This window comes from Eumetopias jubatus, unplaced genomic scaffold, assembly GCF_037043125.1.
Source record: "Eumetopias jubatus isolate StellerSeaLion01/CBP00866 unplaced genomic scaffold, mEumJub1_p1.0 scaffold_11, whole genome shotgun sequence".
Classification (NCBI taxonomy): domain Eukaryota; kingdom Metazoa; phylum Chordata; class Mammalia; order Carnivora; family Otariidae; genus Eumetopias; species Eumetopias jubatus.
Genome location: NW_028274817.1, coordinates 70456623 through 70469574, shown reverse-complemented (window position 1 = coordinate 70469574; position 12952 = coordinate 70456623). Strand labels below are relative to the sequence as shown.

The following is a 12952-nucleotide window of genomic DNA, read 5'->3' as shown; positions in this document are numbered from 1 at the left end:
TGTAGGCTACGATGCTGCAATACCTGAGTGCTAGGATTTGCTCAAGGACCAGGCTGGTATCCAATCAGCAGGAAGACCTGGAGTGGCGAAGGCCCTCCACATCTTCTGCCATACCAACTCAAAGGTCAGCTGCTGCCTTTCCTTTCTCTCATTCTTCCTCTCCCCTTTTTGTAATGTGTCCCTTATCTTCTATTTCTGCACAGCTTCTTGGCCCCCTCTCAGGTCTCCAGGTTACACCTCTCCATAGGACTCCAGTGATTTCATTACCCATAAGAAACCATCCTGATCACAAGATCTCAAACTAAGATACTCACTCACTGATCATTCATTCAATAATAAGGGCCTTAGGGGCAGAGGCCCTGACAAATTAGGTATAGTCCCTACCTCTTTACAGGCATACAGTCTTCAGGTGTGAAAAGCAAAAAACAAATAAAAATAAAAACAAACCTACAACTCAGTTTGCTTCACTGGGCATGAAGTTACAACAAGGTAAGAGGAGTTAGAGAGAGGAATGAGGGCTTCGCTTTTTAGCCTGTATTTAGGACTAACTTAAGGACAAGGCTCCACACCATCACCCCTGCTTAGTGGATCTGGTGCTGAGGCGTGGAAGACTGGCTTACTCTAAGCGAGACTAGTCTTCAACAGGCCAATAACATGGGAAATAAGAGGGTGGGAAGGAAGATTGTTCTTTTTTTTTAAGATTTCATTTATTTATTTATTTGACAGAGAGAGACACAGAGAGAGAGGGAACACAAGCAGGGGGCAGTGGGAGAGGGAGAAGCAGGCTTCCCACGGAGCAGGGAGCCCAATGTGGGGCTCGATCCCAGGACCCTGGGATCATGACCTGAGCCGAAGGCAGATGCTCAAAGACTGAGCCACCCAGGCGCCCCCAGATTGTTCTGTATTAAAAGCAAATTTAGATCTTGCCAAAGGGCTCAAACCTGAGTCTGATCCAGTCCTCGAATTCAGATGTCAATCTTCAGGAAATACAGAAGAATCTACTGAAGTGCACCATGAGCATGCAGTAAACAAAGTCCAGGCTGTGGAAAATTCTCCGGGTCAAATGTGGATTTTTTTTTAAGATTTTATTTATTTGACAGAACACAGGGAGGGGGAACAGCAGCGGGAGAGGGAGAAGCAGGGCCCCCACTGAGCATGCAGCCCGATGTGGGGCTCAATCCCAGGATCCTGGGATCATGACCTGAGCCGAAGGCAGTCGCTTAACCAACTGAGCCACCAGGTGCCCCTCAAATGTGGATTCTTCAAGACATAAGCAACGTCAGGAAAAGAAAGGGATGGAAGGGGAAACCTGCAAATGAAAACAGACTTAAACTCTTAAAAAATGCCAAGGTCATAAAAGGAAAGATCAAGAAACTATCACAGATTGGAGGAGACTAAGGAGACATGATTACTAAATGCAATGTGAGACCTGGTGGAATCCTGGAACAGAAAGTGGACATTAGGAGAAAAATTTAGTGCAATTCAAATAAACTCTGGCGTTAACAGTGATGTACCAGTATTGGTTTCTTAGCTGTGATATCTATACTCATGGTTACATAAGATGTTAACATAAAAGGAAGCTGGGTCAGAGGGTATAGGGGACTCTCCACACTATCTTTGCAACTCTCCCATAAATCTAAGACTTTCCAAAATGAGAAGTTCAAAAAAGAGAAAATTTAAGGAACATATCAGTTCTTTTAATGGGCAAGACTAAACCATCATCATTAAGGAAGTATGCTTGGGTAATAAAACCATAGAAATGCAAAGAAAAGATTACTGTAAATGTTAGGATGGGGCACCTGGGTGGTTCAGTCGGTTGGGCATCTGCTTTCGGCTCAGGTCATGATCCTGGAGTCCTGGGATCTTAGGACTCCCTGCTCAGAGTCTGCTTCTCCCTCTGCCCCTCACCCCGCTCTCGTGCTCTCTCTCAAATAAATAGGTAAAAATCTTTAAAAATTTTCTATACTACCCAAAGCAATCTACAGATTTATTGCAATCCCTATCAAAATACCAACAGCATTTTTCACAGAGCTAGAACAAACAATCTTAAAATGTGTATGGAACCACAAAGACCCCGGCTAGCCAAAGCAATTTTGAAAAAGAAAAAAAAAAGTTAGGATAATGGTTATTTTGGGAGGAGGAAGAGGGTTGTGATTGAAATGGGGTACATGAGAGGCTTCTGGGGTTCTATTTCTTGATGTAGTGGTGGCGGCAAGGTATTTGTCTTATAATAATTTATTAAGCCATACATTTGTTTTAGGTGGTTTTCTGTATCTAAGTTTTATTTTACAATGAAAAACTAAAGAGAGAGAGAGAGACTTAAGAGACATAACATTCAAATACAACCAGTAAACCTTGTTTGGATCCTGATTCAAATTAACCAACTGTAAAAAGACATTTGAATGTGGACTGGATATTAGGTATTATTCAAAAATTACAAAATTTGTTAAGGGTGATATTGGCATCACTGTGGAAGAAAACATTCATATTTTTGTATTCATAGTGAAGTATTTAGGAGTGAAATGACATGATATCTTAGAATTGCTTTAAGATGCTCCAAGAAAAAAAAAATTGGGGCGATAGATGAAACAAATATGGCAAAATGTTAGCAGTTATTGAAGATGAACAAAAAACATGAACATAAAGATAAAAATTTGTTGCATTCTCTAGTTTTGTGTGTATTTGGAAATTTTTTGGAATATTTGGAAATTCTGAAATTATTGTAATAGCAAGTTAAAAGAGGGGGACATCCCAAGCCAGACTGCCTCAGGGCAATAGTCTCTCTCAACAAAAACCTAATCCTAGATACTCCCTACCCCACAAATCCCCCAGAGCTCCCTCCTGAGATCACAACCCCCATAGTCTCAGAGTGGCCTGTTAAAGGTATTTCCCTTCTCTTGATCTCTGAGTCATTAGGACTAGGTGGCAGTCCTTCTTACCTTTCTTCATCCTGATGTCTTAATAATCTCAGGAAAGAGTCAAAGGGCAAATGGTCAGGGCCCAGGGCTCAGATCTGATAGGACAGTCCTTGGTACTCCAAAGCCTGCCTCCTGCAGTGGGTCGTAGGTGTGGGGCAGGACAAAGAAGGAAAAGGGCAGGTGAAAATTCTCCTGATCATATGCATTCACTATCGAGCAAGCTTCGAGAGGCTGGTGGCACCATTGGTTGGAAGAGTGTTCTGGGATCTTTGTCTTCCTCAGGCTCCTGAGCATCATGCCTTGTTTCGGGCAGCCTACACACTTCCAGAGTCTGATACTTCTGCAGTGGCCCTTGAGCTACCTTGTCATAGGTGAGTACTGATCCTAGAGTGCACAGCAAGAAGCCAGAGTCAGAGGCCAGGGTCAGATCTGGGGTGAACTTCATGCTCATGGGAAGTCTCATATCTAACCTTTGATCATCTCAGATGGTACTACAGAGTAAAGCCAAGGAGTCTTGAGTCGCATGAACACCCTGGAGAAGGAAGAGATAGAGCCACAGGAGGCAGTGAGAACAGGCAGAGGGGTAGAACAGGGTCATGATGGATATGAGTAGATCTGGCTAATTTCAGCCACTTCTTAACCCTGACCATCTGGAAAGGGGAAATGAGGCCCAGGGAATAGGCATGATATGTCCATGAGCATACTGCACAGGGAGTGGGACAGAAGAAGCATTAGAATTACAGACTTGGAGAAGTATAGCCTGTGTTTAAACCATAGAGTTTTCCATTCTGGGAGGGGGTGGGGTGGTAGCATGTGGGGAGATAGTGATAATGGAAGGAATGGTGAATGAGCAAGAGGACAAGAATGGTGAATGGCGGGGGTGGGGGGCGTCTGGGTGGCTCAGTCTGTTAAGCATCAGCCTTTGGATCAGGTCATAATCCCATGGTCCTTTGATGAAGCCCCACATCAGGCTCCCTGCTCAGTGGGGAGCCTGCTTCTCCCTCTGCCTGCCACTCCCCCTACTTGTGCGCATTTTCTCTCTCTGTCAAATAAATAAAATCTTTTTTAAAAAAAGAATGGTGAATGGGAAGAAGTACAGGGATGCAGATGCTTAGTGAGCAGGGTGTGGGGAGATATGGATAGTTTATGGGCAAGGAAGGATGATGAGCTAGCGGTTTAACAAGGGGTTGGGGATGATGGATAGCAAAGGAGACAGGAGACAAGAAGGGAAAGATGGTGGATGAATGGGAGCGAGGGAAAAGCTGGTGGCAGGCAGGGAGCAGGAAGGAGTAGAGGGATGGTGAGTGGCTGAGGAAGCAAGTGGACAGGGATGATGGGGAATTAGAGAAATACGGCTGGTGTACAGTAGATGATAGAGGAAGGCCAAGTAGACATCCTGCTGGATGGGCAGGAGCTAGACTGTGCAGAAGGCCAGGACCAGAAGCTTGGGTAGTTTGGGGGGCTCTTAATGGGGATGTACATGGGCAAGTTCTGCTGGCAGAACAATTTTGGTCTGACCTGCTCCCTCGTCAGTTTTTATCTTGCAGCCATTGTTCATTTGCTTGCTGTTTACATCCTTGTGGCCGCTGCCAGTGCTTTACTTTACCTGGTTTTTCTTGGACTGGAAGACCCCAGATCAAGGTAAGACTCGTGGACCTAGAAAGAACATGGCCTAAGAATGTTCCAGCTTAGGGTCGCCTGGGTGGCTCAGTCGTTAAGCATCTGCCTTCGGCTCAGCTCCTGGGATGGAGCCCCGTGTCGGGGTCTCTGCTCAGCAGGAAGCCTGCTTCTCCCTCTGCCACTCCCCCTGCTTGTGTTCCCTCTCTCGCTGTCTCTCTCTCTGTCAAATAAATAAATAAAATCTTTAAAAAAACAAAACAAAAACTTATTAAAAAAAAAAAAAAGAATGTTCTAGGTTAACCTGTAACCAGGGAGTCCCACTCACCATACCACAGGTCTCTCATCCAAGTTCTCAGAGTCACAGGACCTGGGCCAGCCAGGACCCTCTTGGGGTCTCTTCCTTTTCCACCTCTCTAGCGGAGCCATGACCCTCCATGCTGTTAGGAAAGCCCTGAGTGAGGGGGAGGGATGGGGTTGGCACACAGACACCATCCCCCACTGATATTTCTCTCTCAGGTGGCAGGCGTTCAGGCTGGGTAAGGAACTTGTGTATCTGGACCCACCTCAGGGACTATTTCCCCATTACGGTAAGTGTCTCTTTCCCAGCATCCCCAGCAGTTCCCAAAATACTAGGCATTTATGCCAAATAACTGGGGTTGTCCATAAGGAAAATGAACATACCAGAGAAGTCTCAGGGCAGGCTAGACATACTTCAAGACCCAACGTTGTGGCTGGTACTCGCTACTGTGCTAGCATACTTTGGACACCCTTGGCATGACCTACCAGATGACACAGGCAGAAACACAAATACAATTCAGTTCAGTTTAACAAACGTTGATTGAAAGCCTACTCTGTACTACATGTTAGAGGTACAGAGAAGTGAGTAGGATGCAACCTGTCATCAAGGTGCTCATATCTAATGAGAAGGACAGACAAGTATGTATTTATAGTTTGGTACATGGTACACAAGTAGTTCAGATGAGGGGTAAGAAAAAGCTTCACAGACGTGGTGATATTTAGGCAGGGTTTTCAAGTTCAATAGAAGTTACTTAGGCAGAAACCGGAAGGGGGTTGGGAGGAGAAAATATCAGGAAGACGATCTAGTAATGTAGTGCTATGCTGGTCCTCTGAGCATTCTTTGGACTAGACAATAAACGTTGCCCCAATTTTTAGAGCAGAACTTGCCGACCTTTTCACTTAAACACTCGTACAAAATGATACTATGCATAAAGTGCATTGAGATAAATGGCTGGAACTACTTGCAGCCACCCATGGGGAAGAGGTCCAGCAGTTCTAGCTGCCCCAGATCCTTCCTGGCTTTCCAGGGGCTGAGGTACCTTGGCCTAGCTGTTGAAAAACCCTGAAACCCACTCATGGCCTAGCTGTTGAAAAGCTCTGCTTTAGAGAGCACCCTGATCCCTGAAGTGTCTTCACCTTTGCTTCTTCATGTGATCTTATTTCAATACCTCTGGTGCTTCTTTTCATGGCTGCAGATCCTGAAGACTAAAAACCTGTCACCTGAGCACAACTACATCATGGGGGTTCATCCTCATGGCCTCTTGACCTTTGGACCCTTCTGCAACTTCTGCACTGAAGCCACAGGCTTCTCGAAGATCTACCCAGGCATCACTCCCTACTTGGCCACACTGTCCTGGTTCTTCAGGGTCCCCTTTGTTAGGGAGTACCTCATGGCCAAAGGTACTTCTGACCATACTTACTGGAGCTTCTGGCCCATTTCTCTGCTGGGATACTCACCTTTTTAAGCCCCATCCCCTACCTCTCAACCACCTCTCATCCATTCCTATCAAAGCGTAGTAGTTAAAAGCATATGTTCTGGAGCTAAACTGGGTTTGAATCCTGGCTCTGCCGCCTACTGCGTGGTCTTGAGCAAGCTACCCGTCTCACTTTCTTCATCTGTAAGGAGATGCTGATGATAATAGTCTAACCTCAGATTTGGTGTGATGGCCAAATGAGATCATACAAGTAAAGCATTCAATATACTGCCTGCCACAGAGTACATGCTCAGTAAAGAATAACTTTTGCTATTTGGTGACAATAGAGGAAAAGAAAAGAGTAAGATTATAGTTGAGATTCAGAAAGTTCTTCTGGTTATCCCACTGGAAACCTTCCTACTATAGTTTTAACCTAATGTCTCCTATGAATGAAGATATTGCCTCAAAGTGAAACATGCTGGGTTTGTCCTCAGCCTTCTTTTCTCCACACCCTTAGTCCCATCTCATTGATTCTCCTTCTGGGACTCATGGGAACAGAGGGCACATAGACAAGCCAATGAGGAGTAAGCAGAGAGTATTCCCTCTCAGCCATTTTCCTTTCCCCTTATTTTGCTCCTCTCTCTGCTCTTTGATTCTCCTTAGGTGTGTGCTCCGTGAGTCAGCCAGCTATCGACTACCTGCTAAGCCATGGCACTGGCAACCTTGTGGGCATCGTAGTAGGAGGGGTGGGAGAGGCCCTGCAAAGTGTGCCCAACACCACCACCCTCATCCTCCAGAAGCGCAAGGGGTTTGTGCGCACAGCCCTCCAGCATGGGTAGGTCTTCCTCCCAGGGCAGGGGTGGATGGCCTTCTCTGAGCAGCATCACCTGCTAGGTGATGCCAAGATGAATCAGATGTGAGTCTTGCCCTCATGGAACTTACTAGTGCATAAGGGAGATGGCCATAGCATTTTTAAAAGGTTTATGTCATCCAGTCCTTCTAAACTACCTGGACCAATTCTCAGGAAGCCAAACCAGAAACCCAGATTCATTATCAGGGGGCTTGGCTAGGACTCCCTTAATATACAGATGATGCCCACATCATCTCTAGCAATATCAATATCTATATCTGTTTGTTAATGGTAAGTGCAAGGGGCAGGCAGTACAGTATGGTGAGTATGTGCACAGAATCTGAAGTCAGGGGGCCTGATTTGAACCCTGGCTTCATAACTTACTATTACTCTCTGAGACAGATTACTTAACCGTTCTGAGTCTGGGTGTTTTCATTTTCATAATGTGGCTACTAATAATTGTACCTACTCCATAGGGTCATTGTGGGGTTTATTTTTTTTATTATGTTAGTTAACCACCATACATTACATCATTAGTTTTTGATGTAGTGTTCCATGATTCATTGTTTGCATATAACACACAGTGCTCCATGCAATACGTGCCCTCTTTAATACCCATCACCAGACTAACCCATCCCCCCACCCTCCCTCCACTCTAAAACCTTCGGTTTGTTTCTCAGAGTCCATACTCTCTCACGGTTCATCTCCCCCTCTGGTATCCCCCTCTTCATATTTCCCTTCCTTCTCCTAATGTCCTCCATGCTATTCCTTATGTTCCACAAATAAGTGAAACTGTATGATAATTGACTTTCTCTGTTTGACTTATTTCACTTAGCATCATCTCCTCCAGTCCCATCCATGTTGATGTAAAAGTTGGGTATTCATCCTTTCTGATGGCTGAGTCATATTCCATTGTATATATGGACCACATCTTCTTTATCCATTCATCTGTTGAAGGGCATCTCGGCTCTTTCCACAGTTTGGCTATTGCGGACGTTGCTGCTATGAACGTTGGGGAGCATATGGTCCTTCTTTTCACTACATCTGTGTCTTTGGGGTAAATACCCAGGACTGCAATTGCTGGGTCATAGGGTAGCTCTATTTTTAATTTTTTGAGGAACCTCCACACTGTTTTCCAAAGTGGCTGTACCAACTTGCATTCCCACCAACAGTGTAAGAGGGTTCTCCTTTCTCTACAACCTCTCCAACATTTGTTGCTTCTTGCCTTCTCAATTTTTGCCATTCTAACTGGTGGAAGGTGGTATCTCAGTGTGGTTTTGATTCGAATTTCCCTGATGGCTAATGATGATGAACATTTTTTCATGTGTCTGTTAGCCATTTCTATGTCTTCTTCGGAGAAGTGTCTGTTCATGTCTTCTGCCCATTTTTTGCCTTGATTATTAAATGAAGTCATCCACATAAAACACCAAATGTGTCTGGCACACAGTAAGTGGTAGATAATTAATAGCCACTCTAACTGAGGGATAAAGATGGGAGGTAAAGGGCAGGTGCCCAAGGCTGGAACTGTGGGGTGCACCATAAGGTCAGGAGGCCAGCCCACTGAACACAGAGATAATTGTCCTATTTCTGACTCAGAGAAAAGTAGTTCACCTAGGGACCTTGCCTGAGTGGACTGTTCATCAGTTTGGAGCATAATGTAGAGAGAGTTCTGAGCTGGGAGGAAGGAATCCTGGGTTCTAGCCCAGGTCATGCCACTCACTGACTGCCTGAGTGAACTTTCCCCTTCAGAACCTGGGCTTCTGGATCTGTAAGATAGAGAAAATACCACCGCCTTCCACTGTGCCCCACATTGTCTCTGCTGTGAGGATCCAGTAAGGTAACATATATCAAAGTGCAGAGAGATTACTAGTAACTCGCAAAGGTTTGTATAAGAAAGGCCATGTTCTCTTTACTCTTCTCTCACAGGAAGACTTCAGGAGCCTGATTCTCTACCTATGGCCCGAGAGGGACACAAATTTTCTCTTCTCTAATCTCAAGGGACAGAATACCTTATGCATAGTCCCTGTGGGTGATGGGCATATCATAATATATGCATCTGTGCAATATTAACATCATCTCTATGCTTCCTACTAGTAGAAACAGAGTCAGATATTTCCCTGCATGACACTTCCTGGAAGCTTTTCTTTACCATGATATAAGTTTCTGGGGATCTCTGCCCAAAACCCTCTTCCTTCCCTATACCCCCATATCTTGCCCTTGTGATCCTGGCCCAGAGATAACATTCTCACTAGATTTGAACATTTCAAGAAAAGAGACAGTAAATATGGGAGCCCTGTTTAGTGCAAGAAGAAATGCTTTATGTTGCAGGGATTTTATATAGCTGGGAGCCTGGCCAGGAACAAATGTTCTTCCTGAGTGGTTCTCATCCTAGCCTGTGTTTGAGAAATAAATCAGGATTTTCCTTCAGGGCTCATCTGGTCCCCACCTTCACTTTTGGAGAAACTGAGGTATATGATCAGGTGCAATTCCATAAGGACAGCTGGATGTACAAGTTCCAGAGCTCCTTCCGCAGAATCTTTGGTTTCTATTTTTGTGTCTTCTATGGAAGAGGCTTCTGCCAAGGCTCCTATGGGCTCCTGCCATACTCGCTGCCTATCGTCACTGTGGGTGAGTGCTGCTTTCAGCCCCAAGTCCACCTCAGCTCTTTCCTGACCTCAACCTCAAAGAGGGAGAATCTGGGAGTTGACTTGGCAAGTGAGAGAATCTGGCCCAGGGAAGAAGGAGGTTAAAGGAAGAGAAGATTCTAACATTTGCCCCTTCTTTTTTCCCATTTCCAGTTGGGGAGCCTCTGCCACTGCCCAAAATTGAAAAACCAAGCCAGGAAATGGTGGACAAATACCATGCACTCTATATGGATGCCCTGTGCAAACTGTTTGACCAGCATAAGACCCAGTATGGCTGCTCAGAGGCCCAAAAGCTGATTTTCCTGTGACTGAATGGGCTTGCGTGCCCAAAAGCATGTACCTTGAAGAGGAGACTCATTTGCTGCTAACCAAGAGGTGGAGAAAAGGAGATAAGGGAAGGCTATGTGTGGTAGGGGAGGACATTAGGAATTCCTTCCTTGCCACAAAGCCCTCATAGTTGCTGTCCTAAGGAGCTTCACTCAGTCATTCCACAAAAAGGGGGCACCCTGAGGTCCCTCAGGGCCAGCCATGGGCACTCTAGGCACAGACATGTTTCCTTCCTTGCTCCCTATTGGCTTTCCTCCCTAAGTCCAACCCCCCAGGTCCTGAAGGACTCAAGTGATAGCCAAACAGCCCAAGTAGCCACCACTCTGGTGGTTGCTGTTGCTATTTTGTCATAATGCATTTTTTAATTGAGATTTTTTTTTGCATGCCATAAGTTTAACCTGTTTAAAGTGTAAAATTCAGTAGTACTTAGTATATTCACAGAGTTGTGCAACCACTACCACTAATTTTAGAACATTGTTCAGTACCTCAAATAAGAAAACCAGTACACATTAGCAGTCACTCCCCATTCCATCATCTTTCCCAGCCTAACAAACACTAATTTACTTTCCATTTCTATGGATTTGCCATTTCCGGACATTTCATATAAATGGAATAATAGACTATGTGGTTTTTTCAGGACTGGCTTCTTTCCCTTAGCATGTTTTCAAGGCTCATCCGTGTTGTAGCATGTACCAGTACTTCATTCTTTTTATGGCTGAATAATATTGCATTACATATATACACAACAGTTTTCATCCATTCACCAGTTGATGGACTTTTGGGTTCTTTCCACTTTTGGGCTGCTATGGATAACACTGCTACAAACATTCATGTATGGGTTTTTGTGTGGTAATCTGCTGCCTCCAAATATAAAGGCTTCCCTTATCTCCACAACACTAACCTAACAATCATGCCTTTCACATAAATCAAACGCAATTTTAAGATTACTTTTCAGTTGGCAGAGGCATTTCACATAGGTCATTTTGTCATGATGGTCCTCTCACACCATAACCCCAAGGTATTTGCTGCCATCCTGAGTCTACTACGGGAAATCTGCTTTATATCTATATTTTAAAGTCTTACTAAGTTCTGCTTAAAAGTTTTCTTAGAGCTGTATTCTGAGAATTTTAAAAGAGTAAATAAAAACACAGATATCTCTTCCTTCACAAGGCAACCAACAAAAGACACACTTAGAAACACAGCAAAGGTATACAACTGAAACTAACATAATATTATGTGTTGACTATACTAAAAAAAAAAAAAAACACTTAGCAAAAGAACAAAAGTTAAAAGACCATTTAAAAACTCATTCAACTCAATAGCAAAAATCTGATTTTAAAGTGGGCAGAGGACTTAAACAGACATTTTTCCAAAGAAACATCCAAATGGCCAACAGGTACATAAAAAGATGCTCAACTTCACTAATCATCAGGGAAACGAAAAATTAAAACCACAGTGAGATATTACCTCATGCCTGTTAGAATGACTACTACCAAAAAGACAAACGATAAGTGTTGGCAAGGATGTGGAGAAAAGCAAATCCTCATGCACTAATGGTGGTAATGTAAATTGGTGCAGCCACTATGGAAAACAGATGGAGGTTCCTCAAAAAATTGAAAATAGAACTACCATATGATCCAGCAATCCCACATGTGGGTATCCGTAGGAAATGAAATCATTATTTCGAAGAGATATCTGCACCCCCATATTCTTTGCAACATTATTCACAATAGCCAAAACATGGAAACAACCTAAGTGTACATTGATGGATGAATGGATAAATAAGATGTGGAATATAATGGAATAATATTCATCATTAAAAAGAAGGAAATCCTGCGATCTGCAACAACATGGATGGACCTTGAGGGCATTATGCTAAGTGAAACAAGTCAGACAGAGAAAGACAAAAACTGTATGATCTCACTTACATGTGAAATCTAAAAGAAAAAAAAATGCCAAATTCGTAAAAACAGTGTATAAAATGGTGATTGTCAGGGGCTAGGAAATAGGGGAAATGGGGAGATGTTGGTCAATGCCAATGGATTAAATTTCCAATTATAATATGAATAATTTCTGGGATCTAATGTACAATTTGATGACTATAATTAACAATAATGCTTGAAAAACTTGAAAATTGCTAAGAAAGTAGATCTTAAATGTTCTCACCACAAGAAATTGTAATTATGTGAGGTAATGGATGTCTTAACTAACCTTACTGTAATCATTTTGCAATATGTATGTATATCAAATCATCATGTTGCACCTTAAACTTACACAATGTTATACATCAGTTATATCTCAATAAACTGAAAAAGGGGGGAAACTTTAGATTTGGCCTTTCTTACTTTTCTTATTTCATACCTCTTAAATATTCAGTTTTGATGGGGCCCACTCTAGTCTCACTTTATACTGTTTCAGTCTCAAATATCCATTTCTAACCCAGATTTCTCTCATAAGTGATTTCCCTCAAAACTGATATATCCAATTTACCAATCTCTAACAAACATTTTAACATCAACATACCAGTAGCAGATGAAACATCTTCCCCCTCCCAATCTGACATTTTATCACCAAATCCTGTTAATTCTACCACCTCAGTATTAATCCAGTGTGTCCTCTTCCCTTCTCCACTGTCACAATCTTGTCAAAGCCCTCACCAACATCCCTAGACAATTGCCACTTCTGCTAGAGTCCTCTCTAATCAATCCATTCATCACACTGGTGCCAGAGTGCTCTTACTAATGCTTAAATCTGAATTGTTAGTCCTCTACTTTGAAATCCTTTTATGCTCCTACAATGCTTCTACCAGCATATCCTGAATTATGTTCTGGGCACCATTAATGTTCCATAGATGTTAATAAATATTGCACAGAAAAAATG

General features: G+C 43.3%; 1 protein-coding gene across 1 annotated transcript; it reads left to right on the top strand.

The window, feature by feature from the left end:
• The first annotated feature begins 3141 nt into the window (after window positions 1-3141).
• AWAT1 (acyl-CoA wax alcohol acyltransferase 1) lies at window positions 3142-10053 on the top strand. The gene is made up of 7 exons (XM_028092093.2): window positions 3142-3289; window positions 4452-4559; window positions 5055-5125; window positions 6032-6236; window positions 6914-7085; window positions 9529-9728; window positions 9899-10053. The coding sequence occupies exons 1-7, from the start codon at window positions 3214-3216 to the stop codon at window positions 10051-10053; spliced, it is 987 nt and encodes a 328-aa protein (XP_027947894.1). The 5' UTR covers window positions 3142-3213.
• The last annotated feature ends 2899 nt before the right edge of the window (window positions 10054-12952 follow it).

Coding starts and splice junctions, on each gene's coding strand:
- AWAT1 (XM_028092093.2), top strand. CDS start 3,214: ATGCCTTGTTTCGGGCAGCCTACACACTTCCAGAGTCTGATACTTCTG. Junction 3,290..4,451: donor CTTGAGCTACCTTGTCATAG/GTGAGTACTGAT, acceptor CTCCCTCGTCAG/TTTTTATCTTGCAGCCATTG. Junction 5,126..6,031: donor GGGACTATTTCCCCATTACG/GTAAGTGTCTCT, acceptor TCATGGCTGCAG/ATCCTGAAGACTAAAAACCT.